The sequence below is a fragment of the Cimex lectularius genome, unplaced genomic scaffold (assembly GCF_000648675.2).
Source record: "Cimex lectularius strain Harlan isolate CLEC.00 unplaced genomic scaffold, Clec_2.1 scaffold51, whole genome shotgun sequence".
Taxonomy (NCBI): domain Eukaryota; kingdom Metazoa; phylum Arthropoda; class Insecta; order Hemiptera; family Cimicidae; genus Cimex; species Cimex lectularius.
The window spans coordinates 108,495-127,619 of NW_019392674.1; the positions used below are offsets into that span (position 1 = coordinate 108,495).

A 19,125-nucleotide genomic window follows, 5' to 3' on the forward strand; every position below is an offset into this window, starting at 1 on the left:
AACATAATATATTATGTATTGTAACTAAAATGAGAAACCAATAAACCATCATAAAATGGATATTTTGTATTGTTTAATTAATTAACCACAATTGACACATCTCGGAAGGTGACGGCAATACGCCTTATGGTGTTCGTACTGCTGCCAATGGAAGAACTGCACTCAGTCTTTCCGAGAATTGGGAATGGACTCTCATGGGAAAAATGGTTGTTACTGCATATATTTTTTGCTCAGAGGAAGTGGGTTCTATGGCCGCAAAGGGGTAAGGACATTTTTGCCGTAATGACATTTGCTGTCCTTTGACTCAACACGTCGACGTTGGTCCTGTTGAATCGCCTTTCGTTGTGCTTTTCTATTATGGTTTCGAATGAAATGGTCTCAATAAGATATTTTGTAGCGCTTCTACGAGTCCACAGTTGGTGTATGCTCCCTTCCTATTTGCCGTGGAGCTGTCGTGGAAAATCTTCCTGATTTGTCATAAATATTGGTGGCCGTTTTGGCACTCTCGGATAAACAGTTGTTTCCGAAGTTTTCCAGGGCACTGAAGGATTAGAGACCCTTGCTCCATACGTTTGCAATATTTATGGTGCGGTTGGAGAGGAACCTGAGCAATATGTGCTGAGCGACAGAACATACTGGACAAGGTTAGAAGGCGATGAGGCTTGATTGGCTGGTAAATTATCTAGAGCTGCTTTATCCTGTTGTTTCCGTTTTTTTTCTTTTTTAAACTGTTTGGTAAAAAGGGGTGTGAACTTCTTGAAAGTGTGTCTCAATTGGAAAACAAAGCTCGCCGCATTTATATCTGCTTGTGCTCGTCTAGGGGCGATGGTGGAATATTAAGTGACTCACCATCATCGACTCCAATTTAGATTAGATTATTGCTATTTGTGTAGGATGAAGGAATATCGATTACTTACCTCTGCAGGTTGTGAAACGACGATCTCGGGGGTATTAGGCTTAAGGCGGATACTAGCGACGCAGCCATAAAACGAAGTTACGGAAAGGACGTGCCCCAAATATGCACGGCGCAGGCCTCACTCTCGCTGGTCCTGGCCAGTCCGTATAGACGAGCCGAGAACCGGCGTACCCCTATCTGTGTTCAAGGAACTCAACTCGGTAGAGGTGTGGCGCTGTACAAGATCTGCTAGTACCGCAAGATTGTCCCGGACGAGTACGGTCGGGAGGACTCAAACGTCAAGCCGTCCCTCTAATAAACAGGGGATGAGACCGAGTTCGAAGCCTCCTGCACACCTGGCTACCCTTGTTTATCAGTACCTTTCCCGACGGGGGCGTCCAACTTGGCCAAGAAACCCGCCTCATTTCGGTGAGTAAGGCGCTCTCTCCGGAATTCGGGCTGCAGCAGTCCCAACTCTCAGCAGAGGCTGGCCAAAGGGATGTTTCTATACACGCCTGACACAGCTCGAAGTCCCTGACAGTAGAGTCTGTCGAGCCGCAAGGTACGAGTTTTTCGGGTCGAGGAAAGGCCGTATCAGTAGAACCCTCATGACCAGAGCAAGGCTTCTAATACTTTTAGTAGTCTCACTGTCCTCTCACCACTTGAAGTGACCAATATACCTGAGTAAACCCAATGTTTTCATGCAATGAATTTAGGCATCTTCGATCTATGACTGCCACTTTTGATGGAATATGGGGTCGAGGAACCACAACCTATCCACATACCCACCACGAGAAGAATTGAGAGGGAGAAGAAAAAAATATACTTTATACTGGGGCTTAAAGCCTCTTCAATATCTGCATCATAGAGCTGTATCTAGACTTTTCCTCAACAGTTGTTCCAGATTGAACATTTGAATTGAGGTGGATTGTGGGCCCTCCTCAGTCTGCAGAAGTGGACGCGCACTGTCTTTGAAAAGGAGAAAATAAAAAATTTCTTTATGATATTTTTTTTATTTTAGAACGGAAATAAAATAAACATTCGACCTCTTTTTAATTTATATTCCTTTTACTGATTTTATTTAATTATAATCTTTAAATATTATAAGATAAATTTAAAATAGCAACTGACAAATGTGTTATCTCCTTTTTCCATTTTTGTATTTTGGCAATATCATTCCTGAAGGAAGGGGGCCTGACAAGTGGAAAGAGTCCTCCGGTAATGATGCAGGGTGGACAGAAATAGCAACCTATACACTGATAAGTCAAACGGAAAATATTATATTAGCACAAATTGGCCGGTTTGTCACACACGGACAATCAGAATTACATAATGCACAGCTGAATGCCAAAACCTCCGCGATGAATTCGAAATTGACGCAAATAATCACTCTTGTCGCTTCCAACAACGGCGAAAATACCGAATAAACTGTTACTATTTGAACGTAGCGTACATTCGCCTGAAAAACGGTTCATATTAAAAAAGATTGTATTTATTAAACATATCATATAATGTCCTCTTTTACCTCTTTTACTGCGTACAAGAAGAACCCTTGCATGAATATATCTAGAATATATAGCAAAGTATTCACAGTCACCATTGTCGGCACCAGAAAAGTCCCTAAGAAAAATATACAATGAGGGACCTTAATTATTTAATTTATTCATATTTACCTATAAATATTCCCATCCGCCTAACGAAATATTCGCTAAAATAGAATATATCAATTAACGGTGTAACGCAATATATTACGGAAATCACCTAAAAACAGATTAAGGTTGTTTTATAAAGAACTTAAGTATTACATCATTTATTTACTGTCAGTGGTCAAACCAAACATGCCGAATGTGTTTTGTCTTTTCGTTAGAAAAAAATAGTTTATGTCATAAACCTATTTTAGGTTAGCTCTGATTATTAATTTATATAAGCACAATTTCACTTTCTAACCCCACGCTGAGGGATATCAAGTACTGTGAAGAGTAAATATGGCCAAACTTCTATGTTGTATCGGGTGTATGTATTGGCACTAATGTGATTTATTAGCGCGAAAGGAATGGGTTGTTTATCCTTATCCGAGGAATATCAAGTACTCTCAAGTGAGTATGACGTCTGGATGGAAGTCGTAATTATTAACGGGAATTGAGTTGGTTCGATCTTGCCACTTTGGTTATACCGTGTACTGTGAGGGATTGATATATATATATANCGAATGAATAGCATATTACTGTTTTCTAAGTTCGTTTTTTTAATATTTTTATAATTTTAAAAACTGACCAATGTCACATTGTTATACTATTCGACGATAGACGGGTATAATTCTTCGGCTTAGGTATGTACTTTTAGAAATATCTTTCGACAGAGTGCAGAAAATTGCAATTAAATATTTGCTATCTACTGCTATACTAATTTAATATAACTTATAATGAGGGAGAAGAAGCAGTCCTTATTTTGCTGTAATCAATAAAAAAACGTTTAATATATTGTTGTATTAAGGTTTGGTTAAATTTCTATCGTTATCTCTCCACCACACATTTGTAATATTATTTTAATTTAAATGTAATCACATAGTAACTACTATCGTTGGCTGTAAAAGTGATTAAATTAATTTAAGTTCTGAGATGGAGAGCCTCGAAAAAACATTAATGATTTGGAAAACAGTAGTTAGGCCCATGCTGTTATGTGCCTCCCAGATGTGGAGTTTCACAAGTAACACCAACAACAGTGCATACAAATAATTCAAACCAACCTTTCAAGGTTAATATCAATAAGCACTAGTATAAACTAGATGTATGAAATTTTGAACATCCGTTACATTAATGAGGGTTAAATTCACTAATTTCGTGGTCCGCTTGACCAATTAATATATTATAATTAATTAAGGTTTTTAGTTGAGATAAAAAAGTCAACGGCACGAGCGGGATTCGAACCCACGATCTTCGGCTTGATACGCCGCTGCTCTACCACTTGAGCTATCGTGACCAACTTCCTATCTCAACCCCACCTTTTTCAGTTTTCCCCACTTTTTGCCATTTTTCAGTGGTAGAAGTGTACTTCACTAAAGCTCTCCGTGGCCATTTCATTTGTCCTCGAGAATCCAAGCCGAATACACGACATTTGAAAAATGGCAAAAAGGAGGGAAAATTCAAAAGGTGCGGTTGAGATGGGAAGTTAGTGTCCGAATGGATCGAGGTCACGGTAGCTCAAGTGGTAGAGCAGCGGCGTATCAAGCCGAAGATCGTGGGTTCGAATCCCGCTCGTGCCATTGACTTTTTTATCTCAACTATAAACCTTAATTAATTATAATTAATGAGGATATTAAAAAGCAACCAGCTCCTTTTTTCACGTAGCACTGAGGGTACAAACAAAATAGAAAACGTAAGGAACCATAACTTATCCATAAATTGGAAGGACAGAGGTATAAAACATTTTTTAATGTAAGGCTTATGTAGTTATTTATTTATTTGTTAAACTATGTATCTTCTAAAATTATTTATTTCATAAATTATTTACGTTTTTTCTATTTATTTAGTTTCAGAAATTTTAACAATAGTGTTGTCACTTAGTTTCTTAAGACTGTTCAATAAAAAATTTATTGTATCCTATTGTGAGTGGTTCTTCTTAAAAGGTTTCACCACTGCTTAATTTATTAATTTTCGTAAATATACTTAAAATCCCCTGCCCCCCACAGGATGGATAAAGGTCCTTGACATTTTCCTTTGTGCTTTTTACTTTTTTACATATGTATGTATTAATCTCTCTGTGTCTGTGTCTTTCTGTCGGCCTCTTTTTCTGTTTGTCAGTCTTTCCCTCTCTATATCACTCTTTTCTGTTTAACGTTTCGTTAATTGTAAGAGAGGTCGGTTGCGATCAAAATTTGAGAGATTTTTTTTTTAATAACACGGTATTTATTTATTCATTCTCCTTCTTTCTCTATTTCCATCTCTCTCCGTTTATCCCTCTTTTTTCTTTAATGTCCGTTAATGGTAAGAGAAGTCGTTTGCAATCAAAATTTGAGATTTTTTGAAATAAAACGAAATTTATTGATTCTTTTTCTCTATCTCTATCCCTCTGACGGCCTTTCTCCCGGATAATTTCTGGCTTCTCTTTTCTTGGTGGCTTTATTATTTTCGTTTTGTTTTTTATTCCCGCTGAGTACGAAGAACATATTATAAAGTATTGACTATGAAAGAGCACAGGATCGATAGAATCCGTTCGCTCTACTGAATTTAAACCATGTAATTTGAGCGACACAATGTTTTAATAATAAATACTTCATTAAATGCCACCCGGATAAGCGAAAACAGTGACTTCTTAGGAAATACATAAATGAATAAATATCGCACCTCGAGGTTTCATTTTTTTCGGCGTGAAAAAAATAGTATGTCACGTACCACCTTCGAATAATGTTTGATATGGTGATTCGAATTTTCTACATATATTCTGACGTGATAGTATAGAAAGAATGTCTACAAGAATATTTACAAGAATGTCTTTTACCAAATACGCTTTAGTTGGATTGGTTGGCTAATAAGCTTTTTACACTGCGCCTGTAAAGGCTGATTATTCCCTCTGTAGTTTTGGCAATGTTTGGCCTGTAATGCTTACGCATTTACAGAAGCATATAATTTGTTCTTCTTTTTTTACCTTTAAGCTGATGTAAAATTGTACTCAATGTACCCCGTAGGCCGTCTTCTACACGTCCTACTACGCGGATTCTTCCAATTTACGAACATCAACTGCAATCATAATCCTCAGGCTTATGTCGCCATATTCTTGAAGAACTGTCGCTTAAATACTGCGGTTTCTTTAACTGCGTGTCAAAACCTTATTAGGCTATCTTCTGCCACTCCCAATATTTTTGTATGAATGGAAGTGGACAATGTTATATTTACACAAATTCACCAGCTAGATATGTTAAATGTTAACAGAATAAACATTGCAGATAAATTTGCTCGGATATGTAAAAATTCTTTTGCACGGTGTACGTATTTTTGATTTTCTTTGCCAGCGACTTGAAATCTCATTGTTGGGCCTTCACAGCAACATAATATAGTGTAATAAGTAGTGGGATTTCCTGTTCCTTTTGGTAGAATCAAATTTATTTTTTTTCTCTTTTCCAAATGCCTCCAGTTAACAGATTTGCAATTATCCTGAATTTGTCTCGTCTTTGCTGGAATAAAGACGAAGTAAGTTTAGGCAGGACATTTTTGAATAACTGTAAATCTCCTACGTTCGTCATAGCATCCATATTATTGACAATTGCTTGTTAATTATTATTGATATATTGAGCTTTGATTTGCACACGAATACATGAATAGAAACATTTTCCTATTTAGACCTTCACAGTACCAATAAAATATAAATTGCGGTTTCACAATTTTTACATGCCTTTGACTTGGGTGTTTATTTCAGGAGATATTTTTTAGAACCTGACAAATTCGGAAATTGCACAACCCTATATCCGAGTAGATTACTATCTTTTTACCTTTCATACTTTGAATTTTAGTCTTCTTATAGCAATTATCAATTTACGTTGGCTGTTAGTCATTTATCACTTTATATATTCGAAGTTTCTCTCAAAAAGTGCTAATTGATTCATCGAGGTTGCTTATAAGAGCCGTTCCTTGATTCTTATGAACAATTGATCTTGCCGCTGGGAAAACATCTGTTATAGGTGCTTTATAGTAACATCCAAGGTAGCAGTCAGCAGTGGCACAGTCTTTTAAAACGGACAACGTAGGTACGTTATTTTCCTGAGAATTGCAAGTGCCAATCTGCTTCCTCTTGGACCGAGTAGGCACGCGTCTGTCTCTGCTTTGCTTGTTTTAGACGTACTTAAGAGGGAAATAAGCGATATAGAGGGCTATAATTATCCTCAAGCCTGCTGATAGAGAAAGAAAGAGACAGAGGAGAGAGGGAGACAATGTTATTTTTAAACAACTTCATCAGTTAGATATGTTCAATGTCAACAAAATAAACATTGCAGATAGATTTGCTCGGATTGGTAAAAATTCTTTTTCACGGTATCCGTTTTTTTGATTTTCATTGCCAGCGACTTGAAACCTCGCTGTTGGGCATTCACAGCAACATAATGTATTGTAATATGTAGTGGGATTTCCTTCTCGTTTTGGTAGAATCAAATGTATCTTTTTTCTCTTTTAATACTTTCTTATGCCTCCAGTTAACAGATTCGTAATTATCCTGGATCTGTCTCGTCTTTCCTGCAACAAACCAGAAGTACGGTTAGGTATGACATTTTTGTAAATCTTCTACGTGCCTTATAGCATCAATATTGTTGATTAGGCCATCACAGTACCAATACAATATAAATTGCGGTTTCCTCTCTTTTCTTGGCAGAATCGACACAGATTATCTTATTTTGTCAATTTTGCCTCTTCCAATATTTACATCTACATATTAACCCATCAATGTTCAGTTAACAGATCTTCAATAAACCTGAATACTCCCCGGCATAGTTCCTTCAAGGCTGAAGTAAATTTAGGGACAAATATTTTTTCCATGCAGTCTTGGGAGTTTATTCGAGCAGATATTTTTTAAAACCTTTAACCTGACTACTTTCGGGAATTGCACAACTTACTATAAGAATAGTACTTTGAATTTTAGCCTTCTTATTGCAATAGTAAATTTAGGCTGGCTGTTAGTCATTTATCCCATTATATTTTCGAAGTTTCTCTCTCGAAAGTGCTTAAAGCCTTTCGTTGATTTTTATTTACAACTGATCTTGCCGCTGGGCAAACATCTGTATAGGTGCTTTATAACTACATATCCAAGATAGGAGTCAGCAGTAGCACAGACTTTTAAAACGGACAACATTGGTACGGTTTTTGTCTGAGAATTGCATGTGCCAATATGTCTGCTTCCTCTTGGACCAAGTAGGCACGTCTCTGCCCCCCAATTGCCCATCTTCTTTAAGTCGTACTTATGAGGAAAAAATTAGCGATATGGAGGCCAATAATTTTCCTGAAACCTGCAGAGAGAGAACGAAAGAAAGTGAGAGAGAGAGAGAGAAAGAGAGAGAGAGAGAAGAGAGAGAGAGAAAAAGAGAGAGAGAGAGTGAGTGAGAGAGAAATAACAATCACACAATAAATACAGAAAGAGAGGGGATAAAACATTATAGACAGAGGACCGAGGTACAATACAATACAATACAAATTAAACTACAATACAAACTCAAAAAAGACGCAAGAAGAGCGTGAATGGAAAAACAGAACAAAAGCGAAATAATCGATTTAATATTTCTACCAATAAAATATAAATTGCGGTTTCACAATTTTTACATGCCTTTGACTTGGATGTATATTTCAGCGGATATTTTTTAGAACCTTTAACCTGACAAATTTGGAAATTGCACAACCTGATATCAGAGTAGATTACTATCTTTTTACCTTTCATACTTTGAATTTTAGTCTTCTTATAGCAATTTACGTTGGCTGTTAGTCATTTATCAAATTATATATTCGAAGTTTCTCTCAAAGTGCTAATTGATTCATGGAGGTTACTTATAAGAGCCGTTCCTTGATTCTTATGAACAACTGATCTTGCCTCTGGGCAAACATCTGTTATAGGTGCTTTATAGTAACATCCAAGGTAGCAGTCAGCAGTGGCACAGACTTTTAAAACGGACAACATTGGTACGGTTTTTGTTGTCTGAGAGTTGCATGTGCCAATATATCTGCTTCCTCTTGGACCGAGTAGGTAAGTTTCTGTCTCCAATTGCCCATCTTCTTTAAGTCGTAGTTATGAGGAAGAAATGAGCGATATGGAGGCCAATAATTTTCCTGAAGCCTGCAGAGAGAGAACGAAAGAAAGTGTGTGAGAGAGAGAGAGAAAGAGAGAGAGGGAGAGAGACAGAGCGAGAGAGAGAGAATGAGAGAGTAGTTCTCCTGCTTTTGAGAGATGTATAAATTTCTTAGCTTGCTCACATCTTGTTTTTGTATAGTGCTTGAGTTTTACTTTCTCAAGCCAATTATTTAGGTTTAAGTTAAGCAAACATTGTGGTCTATTTGTCATTCTGTTACCATGGGTGTGAAGTCTGTTCATTTTTTGGCTAGTTGGTCGCCTTGTTCATCTATTTCTACATTCATGTCCCGGATCCTTCTTTAAGGTAAACTCGTTGTTTTCATAGAGCCATTAGGCAATTTAGGCAATCCCAGACAAGTTTGGAGTTGAAGCTTTCGCATTTATTGCCTTTATAGTTGCCTGACAATCTGAGAGCATGAAATTCTGCGCACCTTTCATATTTTTCTTTATTAACTCTGAGCATAGAGTTGTGTTGGATGGACCTCCGCTTGGAAAATTGTGGGAATTAGTACAAGAGGCTTTACTAGGGTGAAATTCGGCCCTTTCACCCCTAAGCTACCTCAATATTACGTGCTAATACGTATCATATCGTCCGTCCCTGAAACTCGCTTCTACTTTTTTTAAACGTCTCTATTATCTATGACTACTTAGAAGGACTGGCAAAGTTGAGCTGTTCTCTCATTTTGTCAGGTTTCATTTATTTTCATTCTCGCCCGAATTTCGTGGTGGCTCCTCCTCAAATCCGGCTTTATTTCCTTTTATCTCAGGAGTCTACTGACACTCGACAGCCACGTTTCGTACATAAATATGTAAAGGTAGAAGGTCGAATGTGGTGTACATTGCTTTTGTTATATTAATATACAACCAAAACCTGTGCTTGACCCTTTGTGCAGCTGAGTTTGCTCCATCATAGTGAAAATGTATAACACCTCAAAGGAAACAATATGTGAATTCTTTGTGAAATAAAGTAATAAGTATGTGAAATAAAAATTGTTTAATTGAAACATGACTACTGCTAATTATCTATTTATATCAGTGTTGGTGTTTTTTTGTGGTTTATGTACAATTAACACAGATCACATTTTCGTGCATGCTTGTAATTGAACAACTGATCTTGCTCCCGGTTAAATAACTGTAGGGATGATAGGTTTAGTAACATCTCGGAGGTAGCAGTCCGCGTATAGATAGAAAATAATAATAAAAACGAAATAAAAATATTTATTTTCATATTCTATACTTTGTTACTCTTTGACGATTAAAAAGAAAAAAAGAAAAATCCGATTACGCCGTCGCTTTCAGTGTAAAAAATTCTTTAGAATAGTGGGTAAAAAAGTAAGCGTTCTCAATAAAAATTGAAATTGTGCTGGCTCTGAAATATCCTGAATATTTAAAAAAAATAAAATCTGAAAATATTTTAAAAAAGCGATACAAATTTAAAATCAGAATGAAAAATGTTAACTACGAATATATTTTTTTGCGAAGAAGAGAAATTCATGCTGGTCATCAAAAAAGGACATGCTCTATGTTCTTGAAGAATAATGTTCAGAATCATTTGAAGAATTTAAACAGAATTATGTTGTTATTTTTCAGAAAAATGAAAAGGATAGAGAATCGTTTGAAAGCAACTTTGGGCGTTTTGTTTCCATATTTATCGCCTATAGATCAAAATTTCGAGCTTTTGTGGTTCTCCTTTTGTGCGGCTCTCAAACATTTGAAACGGTTATGTCCATCATTATAGGTTGGAATGATTACGACGTAAGATTCGAGTGTTTAAACGTAACTTTGTTGCTGGGTTGTATGTTTTCCTTTATAATACTGTACTGGATTAAGAAAGATAAAGTGTTTTATTTGTACAGGTTTGTAATAAGAGTCATTATATTAGGTTTTATTCGTATTACGTTATATCTTCATTGTAGAGCCTTGGGAAGTGAATTGCACGAGTACGACGTTGGTGGTGAGACGTTGGAACACATAAACCGTTTGCGAGCAGAAAGCAAAATTGAAAAACAAAAGATACCTCGAATAAATTTTATAATGTGCTGTTCCGTCATGCTACTAATTTCGTTCAGACGGCCCTTGAACTACCTTATAAAAGGTGAAACCAGGCATGCCAGAGACGGAGCGGATTTGCCTTCGTCGCATTTCGTTGGCGGCATCCCGATCCCGTACTGGTTTTACGTCGAACCTAAGGGCAATTTATATTATCTCGCAGCGTTTCTCGAATACTTCAACATAATTTACGTCGCGTTATTGTTTCCGATTATCGACGGCGCTTTCGTCGCCATGTCTCACGAGATATGCACGGAATTTAAGGTGGTCAATAAAATTCGTCGCAACTGTCGATTGACTTAAGAAAGAGCCAATGTTTTTCTTTCAGATATTGCACTACATGCTAAAAAACTTGGTCGAGACGGCAGAAGTCCAATATGAAAAATCGAGCCCAAATTCGAGTATTAAGGACATGAACAAATTTAAAATAATTCTCAAGTCTTGTTTAAGATCATGTTTAATTCACCATCAACATATTATCAAGTTATTATAATTATTATTTATTATATATATTTATTTTGTATAAATTTTATACATTCAGAGGCAAATGTTTTTGGTAATGGTGTTAAAGGGTGATCTCTGTGATTCGTGATGTGAATTACATGCTCCTCGTGTTGTCCGGACTTGGCATTGGTATCTTTACATGTTTGCTGGGCGTGGTTTTAACTGTGGTAAGCTTTATACGTACGTATATAAATATAAATTGTACATACATATTCATAATTAAAATATATTTTTCAGCCGGGCACTTCTGAAGCCCTAAAAGCATCCTCGTTTATACTAATTCTATTAGAACTTATACACGTTTATTTCTACTGCTACTACAGTGGTCAGTTTTCCGATTTGGTAATGAAACACTTTATGAATTAATAAAAATATTTTTACCTGAGCTCGACACAAAAGATTAGGAGTGATAGCATTTAAATATAATCTTATACTATATGTTGGCATTTTTATATATATATATATATCAACTTTTTTACTATATTGTGTGTTCGTATAAATTTACCCATTGTATAGTCTTACATTAGAATTAAATTTATTTACCTATTATATCATAATTAGTTCATGTGTCACGCTGTTTATTTGGTTCAAACCACTATTTCCTTTAAGAAGACCGTTGTAAAAATTTTAATCCATAATTGATAAGCTACAAGCAGCATTTCTAAAAACAAAGAAAGAAAGATAGATACACAGCTAGATAGATAGAGATAGATAGATAGACAGATAGATAGATAGATAGATAGATAGAGAGGGAGAAGAGAGAGAGAGCGAGAGAGAGATAGAGAGAGAGAGAGCGTGAGAGAGAGTGAGAGGGAGCGAGAGAGATAGAGAGAGAGAGAAAAAAAAGAGAGAGAGGGATAAAACATTATAGACAGAAGAACGAGATACAATATAATACAATACAAACTAAACTACAATACAAAATAAAAAGAGACGCATGAAAAGCAAGAAAAGAAAAAAATAGATCAAAAGCGAAATAATAGATTTAATAATGCTAAAACGAGCTGTACCTTCAAACAACAAACAGATTGTTTGTTTTTGCCAAAAAACATAAACTAAAACAATACATTTTCTACGAAGAATAATGAATAAATATAATTAATTTATTATGTACATTCTGTTTTTCTTAACGTAAATGTAAATTCGAACCTAATTATCATTAAAATTGCTCACCTTCTCTTTTCTATGCATTCTAAAAAATATTTAATTTTATTTTTAACGTTATTTTCCTATTTATTCCTTTCTATAATGTGCTGATAGTATAATCTGGCCGAACCATTACCAACACATTGTTTCTCTTTGTCGGCTCTTTTCACCTCAAAGAAGCCGACGCCTTATACAAAATTGTCTTTTCTATACCGACTTCCTTCCCCACCCCTTCAAAATCCAACATATATAAACATGAAACAGCAAAATCTCACTGGCACTCTCGACACGACACGCAAGAATGGCACAATTACACAGAAGACAAGCACTTTAAGTGAGTAGAAATACTTTGATTGAGAATATAGAATATGTTTTGCATTGTATAAATTCACTTTTCCACATCCTAAATGTATTTGTTAAATGTAAACAATGTTTGTAAATCCCAGGCTCTGAAGATGATCTCAATAAAAATCGAAACGTTGGCACGATAAAGAAAATGTCTTTCTGAAACCTACATCACACCAGACCGCATCTCACGATATCTGAATAATTTATTTTTAACCTCTATTCCACATAAATATTTATATGAATTATGTAAACATTATCTATTATTATTATTGGTTATAAATTTAAATTTAGTTGTAATTATTTACAGTCTGTAGCTGTTGGAAGTGCAATTTATGAATCTAATTGGGTAAAATACAGCTCTTTACTCAAAACGGAAATGATGATACTTGTTGAAAGATCAAAAAAGCCTATTACCCTTTCTGCTGGTGGATTTTCTGAATTGAATCTGGAGATGTTTTCAGGCGTACGGATTTCTTACGCTAATTACTAAAAATTAACAAACCATCAAATCAAACTCTAATTTGACTTCATTTTTCAGATTATCAATTCTGCATATACCTACTTCAACATCATAAAGGCTATGTCCTAAATATTTTCCTTAGGTGAAGCATTATAAGTAAAAACGGACCAACGGAGAGACGACCTGAGAACCAAAAATAGAAAATTTGATTTCACTTTACAACATTTCACATAATGGCAGTGTCAAAACACCAATAGCTGTAGAATTCTTACAATTGTACGCAAGTTCAACAACATTTAGTATAAAATTGTCATCATATTGTACAATGTCAGATGCATTAAAATAATGTAAAAATATTGCACTACGTTAACAGTAGAGTCCATATTGTGTAAAATAATAAACAATGGTGGTATTAAAACTATGAGTATTATAAACTTTAATCTTTACAGAAATCACATACCCCTCTGTTTTCTACAATTTGGGTTTAACTATGGTTTTGTCTATCAAACAGAGTTCGTGCTATCAAATGTTTAGTCATTTCAGCTCTAACAAATGCCGTCTACAAACTGAACATATAAACGCATACTTAATTTTTCATAAATAGATATTTTGTCGTATAAATACCATTCAAAAGCTTCTATGATAACTGCACAACCATTTACATTGAGACAACTATAAATACATTAGACGTAACTATGAATTTTGTACAAAAGAAATATGTTGTGTAATAAAAGCCCCTGAAAAACACCGTTGTTTCCTCCAATGTTCAGACCAAGGACTCGCTGAAATACTCAAAAGGGTGTCTACCACGTGAACCCAAGACTTGGGTATATAAGCCATAGCGCCTCTGTCCGATTCCACAGTTGTAGGGATTATTTTTGTGTCGGTCATTCGGTTGAGGTATGGTCTCTTCCTATTTGCTGGTGGAGCTGTCGTGGAAAATTTTCCTGATTGGTCATAAATATTGGTGGTGGTTTGGCGCTCTCGGAGAAGGAATTGTTTTCGAAATTTTCCATGGTTCTGAAGGTATTTTATTGTACACCCTTGCTTCATAGGAGGGGAATATTTATGGCGTGGTTGGTGAGGAACCTGAGCAAAATGGGCTTTGCGACAGAGCATACTGGACAAGGTTAGAGAGGCAGATGTGGTTTGATTGGCTGCTAAATTATCTAAAGCTATCCCGTTGTTTCCGGGTTGTTCTTTTCTTTAAAACTGTTTGGTAAAAAGGGCTGTGAACTTCCGGAAGGGAGAAGTGTCTCAGATCTCGCCATTTTTGGTAGTGGAAATTGGACAACAAAGCGCGCCGGGCTTCAAACTGCTTGTGCTTGTCTAGGGTCGATAGCAGAATATTTATAAAAGTGACTCACCGTATCGACTCCCATTTAGAGTAGATTACTGATATTTGTGTAGGATGAAGGAATATCGATTACTTAACTCTGCAGGTTGTGAAACGACGATCTCGAGGGTATTAGGCTTAAGGCGGATACGAGCGACGCTGCCACAAAACGGGGTCACGACCTCCGGTGAAGTATAGGACCTTCTCGCTTCCGAGGAGCCTAGGCACGGCACTCCCGGCGAAACACACTGTGCAGGGTTTCCTCAGGTTGCCATGTGGCAATCGAGTATGGCCTATCCTCAAACGGGTGAGCATGATTCCTTCCTTCCGTTTCAGATCCTCGGCGGGCCATTGTTCATTCCTGCGCTTGACAAGAAAAAGCTTTTCGGACGATCAAGCATATCGACTCTGCCAACGTTCTTTTATTGTGTTCTTTACTGCTCGTACGGCGTCACAGGGCCGGACTGCGGTGGTTCTGTCTGGACGGCATACCTCCCAGCTTGCGCCACTTTGTCTCCACGTACGTTGTCCTCCAGTCAAACATACAAGTGCATAAAGAACTACTTATGTTTTCCGGGACACTCCAATTCATCAAATCTCTCTAATAAGAGAACGACGAGAGGGTATACTGTGAATCTGGCATGAATAACCGAAACCGCGCTCAGGGAGTCCGTACAGACTAGATAATCAGCCCCCTCATCGTCTCGAATCACACTAAGTGGTACCTAATTGCATACAGCTCCGCCGTGTACACGTTACAGTGACGCAGTTGCGGAAAGGACGTGGCTCATCTATGCAGGGCGCAGGCCACACTCCGTATAGACGAGCCGAAAACCGGCGTACTCCGATCTGAGTTCCAGGAACCGCAGCACGGTAGAGGTCATGTGTGTATAGGATCGGCTAGTACTGCAAGATATTCTCTGGTCGAGTACGGCCGGTTTCCAAGCTCACGCACCGTTTCAACAGTCTAACCGGTCCTCTAATGGCCTTGGGTCGTGTCCGAGTTCGAAGTCTCTCACATACGTGGAAATGGATTGGAACGCTATGGAAGCCTCACTAGTCTGGGAGGTAGAATGGCCTTCTCTATCTAGGGAGTGCGCGGGAGACAAGGTTGATGTATTTCGGCTTAGGTAGCCCTTTGTGCACGGCATAAGGTTCGATGGTTAATGCGGACTCGACCACTCGGAATGGGCAAGCGGGGAGCGAGATTGTCTTGGCCCCTCGGGGCTGAGCTGCCTCAACACCAACGCTGCGGCAGTAACACCCTTCAGTCGTATGCGGAGGTGCGTCACCTCTCATCTTGAGAAACAAAAGGTCCGATAAGGCCGAATAGGTTTGGTGCGGACGTTAAAGATCCTCATTGTCCTTTTTAGGACGACCGAATATACGGGAAGAAATTCCTGGAAATGCTTGTTTTTCATTATCATGCCAAGAAACCAGCCTCATACCGGTAATTAAGCCGGAATTCGGGCGACAACACACCCAACTGGTAGCAGAGGCTGGCCAAAGGACTGTTTCTAACCACGCCTGACATAGCTCGCAATCCCTGACAGTAGAGTCTGTCGAAACCGCAAGACACGAGTTTTTCGTGCCGAGGAAAGGCCGTATCCGTAGAACCCTCTTGACCAGAGCAAGGCTTTCAATACTTTTAGTAGTCTCACTGTCCTGTCCCCACATGAAATGACCAATATATCTGAGTAATCTGCGTGTTTTCCTGCAACGAACTATAACAGCTTCGATCTGTGAATGCCAGTAACTTTTGATCGAATATTAGGACGACGAACTGCAACTAAATATACGAAATATAATATAAATGGAAATATACTTTATAGTGGGGCTTAAAGCCTCCTTCAATAACTACATCATAGAGCTGTATCTAGGCCTAACCAGTCCAGATTGAACAGATGAATTGAGGTGGGCTGTAGGCCCTCCTCAGTCTGAGTAGTGAACGCGCACTGTTTTTGACAAGGAGAAGGTAAACAAATGCTTAATGATATTTTTCTTATTTTAGAACGGAAATAAAATAAACATTCGACCTCTTTTTAACTTATATTCCTTTTACTGATCTTATTTAATTATAATCTTTAAATATTATAAGATAAATTTAAAATAGCAACTGACAAATGTGTTATCTCCTTTTTCCATTTTTGTATTTTGGCAATATCATTCCTGAAGGAAGGGGGCCTGACAAGTGGAAAGAGTCCTCCGGTAATGATGCAGGGTGGACAGAAATAGCAACCTATACACTGATAAGTCAAACGGAAAATATTATATTAGCACAAATTGGCCGGTTTGTCACAGACGGACAATCAGAATTACATAATGCACAGCTGAATGCCAAAACCTCCGCGATGAATTCGAAATTGACGCAAATAATCACTCTTGTCGCTTCCAATAACGGCGAAAATACCGAATAAACTGTTACTATTTGAACGTAGCGTACATTCGCCTGAAAAACGGTTCATATTAAAAAAGATTGTATTTATTAAACATATCATAATGTCCTCTTTTACCTCTTTTACTGCATACAAGAAGAACCCTTGCATGAATATATCTAGAATATATAGCAAAGTATTCACAGTCACCATTGTAGGCACCAGAAAAGTCCCTAAGAAAAATATACAATGAGGGTCCTTAATTATTTAATTTATTCATATTTACCTAGAAATATTCCCATCCGCCTAACAAAATATTCGCTAAAATAGAATATATCAATTAACGGTGTAACGCAATATATTACGGAAATCACCTAAAAACAGATTAAGGTTGTTTTATAAAGAACTTAAGTATTACATCATTTAATTACCGTCAGTGGTCAAAACAAACATGCTTAATGTGTTTTGTCCTTTAGTTAGAAAAAAATAGTTTAAGTCATAAACCTATTTTAGGCTAGCCCTGATTATTAATTAATATAAGCACAATATCACTTTCTAACCCCGCGGTGAGGGATATCGAAAGCTGTGAAGTGTGAATATGGCCAAACTTCTATGTTGTATCGGGTGTATATATGTGCACGAATGTGATTTATTAGCGTGAAAGGAATGGGTTGTTTATCCTCACTCGAGGAATATCAATATTCAATATATAATATTGAACCGAAAATCGAAGGTTCGAATCCCACTTATGACACTAACTTTTCATCTCAACCAATAATTTGGATAAAAAGCATAATTAATGGATATAAACATATAATAAATGAAATAACGGAAAAAGAAGGAAAACACGCGGAGGGGCGATGGCCTCAGCTGATTGAAGGAAAAAGGTTACGCCTGAGATTGGTTTACCACCTTCATCCATGACTTTATTGGCCTTAATTAACTGGGTACTGAATTATTTAAATATAATATTGGTTTGGTAAAATCTTTATTTCAAACAGTAATCCTATGAACATTTGTTTGACCTAAGAAAGCATTCTGCCTTTTAAAACAGTCACAAAAGAATTTTTGGTCAGTGAGACATTTCAATAAATTAAATAATTCATAAAATCAATGAAATATGGAAATTTAATTCATCTGTAACATTTTAAACAGCAGCTGAGAGTTATTTTTACGTTTTTTGTAAGAAAACCAAGACTATTTTCTTTTTGTTTGTTTGGAGAGTTTGACAAATTTTAACTTTGTGAGGAATGATCGTTTGTGGTTGAAGAAGGACTAACACTCACCATTTGTACGATGGACAAGACAATACATTTGCGTTTAGCATCAAATCGTAAGGCCCTCCACCTGTTCTGTTTCGCTTTCGGAATGTCTGGAGCCTTTTCTACGTTTTCCACAACTATTGATTCGTCAGGTTTTTCAGGATGTGGTTGATTTAAGAAAAAGTTCAACATGACCAATAGGAACAGGTCTGCCAAACCAGTCATGAATGATTTCTCTTGAAAATAATGTAAAAAATGCAATAAAAAATGTATTACCAGAACTTTTTTTGTCTGACAAAATTTACTTACAGAACGATTTCATAGGAGTACGTTGATACTTTAAACTTATTGATTTAAAAAAAAACGAATGAATAGCATATTACTGTTTTCTAAGTTCGTTTTTATAAAATAGTTTTATAATTTTAAAAATTGGCCAATGTCACATTGTTATACTATTCGACGAAAGATGGGTATATTTCTACGTCTTTTATAAACATATTTCAATGGAGTGCAGAAAATTGGAATAAAATATTTGCTGCTATTGCTATACTAATTTCATATAACTTACAATGAGGGAGAAGAAACACAGCAGAGTTTCTTTCGAAATAATTCAACTTGATAGTTGGATTGTACTAATTTATAACAAAATAATAAATAAATTGCGAATTATGCATTATAATTCAAAATGTAATATGGGCATCAGCTCTCTTGCATATTGGGCCTCTTTATTTTTAAAGATTTAGAGGTCTCTGAAGGGTTAGTTTAGAGCAATATTAGGATTGGGTTGAACGTGTCGAAAAAAAAAATTCCTTTATGGACATATGGCATGTCAAGATGTTTATTAAAAAAAGTTAGCTGGGTAGTAGTCACCTCTTGAAATTAAGAAAACTAGAAGACTATAATGTTTGTAGTCATTTGGAAGAATGGAA

At 36.7% G+C, this 19,125-nt stretch overlaps 2 protein-coding genes across 5 annotated transcripts; one reads left to right on the forward strand and one right to left on the reverse strand.

Moving 5' to 3' along the window:
• Positions 1-1,935: 1,935 nt before the first annotated feature.
• On the reverse strand, positions 1,936-18,601 carry LOC106662377. 3 transcript variants are annotated; one of them, XM_024225421.1, is made up of 6 exons: positions 18,506-18,590; positions 18,221-18,432; positions 17,221-17,308; positions 2,421-2,515; positions 2,225-2,354; positions 1,936-2,151 (listed from the first exon to the last, which is right to left on the reverse strand). In XM_024225421.1, the coding sequence occupies exons 2-6, from the start codon at positions 18,419-18,421 to the stop codon at positions 2,069-2,071; spliced, it is 597 nt and encodes a 198-aa protein (XP_024081189.1). In that variant the 5' UTR covers positions 18,422-18,432; positions 18,506-18,590; the 3' UTR covers positions 1,936-2,068. The 3 variants fall into 3 exon arrangements, with proteins under 3 accessions (XP_024081189.1, XP_014241924.1, XP_014241923.1); XM_014386438.1 differs by lacking the exons at positions 1,936-2,151; positions 2,225-2,354; positions 2,421-2,515 and adding exons at positions 16,686-16,805; positions 16,879-17,008; positions 17,073-17,167 and having other exon boundaries at positions 18,506-18,601; XM_014386437.1 differs by lacking the exons at positions 1,936-2,151; positions 2,225-2,354; positions 2,421-2,515; positions 18,506-18,590 and adding exons at positions 16,686-16,805; positions 16,879-17,008; positions 17,073-17,167 and having other exon boundaries at positions 18,221-18,471.
• On the forward strand, positions 10,313-13,611 carry LOC106662376 (odorant receptor 4-like). 2 transcript variants are annotated; one of them, XM_014386436.2, is made up of 7 exons: positions 10,313-10,572; positions 10,633-11,029; positions 11,094-11,248; positions 11,337-11,436; positions 11,507-11,611; positions 13,071-13,226; positions 13,302-13,611. In XM_014386436.2, the coding sequence occupies exons 1-7, from the start codon at positions 10,439-10,441 to the stop codon at positions 13,350-13,352; spliced, it is 1,098 nt and encodes a 365-aa protein (XP_014241922.1). In that variant the 5' UTR covers positions 10,313-10,438; the 3' UTR covers positions 13,353-13,611. The 2 variants fall into 2 exon arrangements, with proteins under 2 accessions (XP_014241922.1, XP_024081188.1); XM_024225420.1 differs by lacking the exon at positions 13,302-13,611 and having other exon boundaries at positions 11,507-11,594; positions 13,071-13,139.
• Positions 18,602-19,125: the final 524 nt, after the last annotated feature.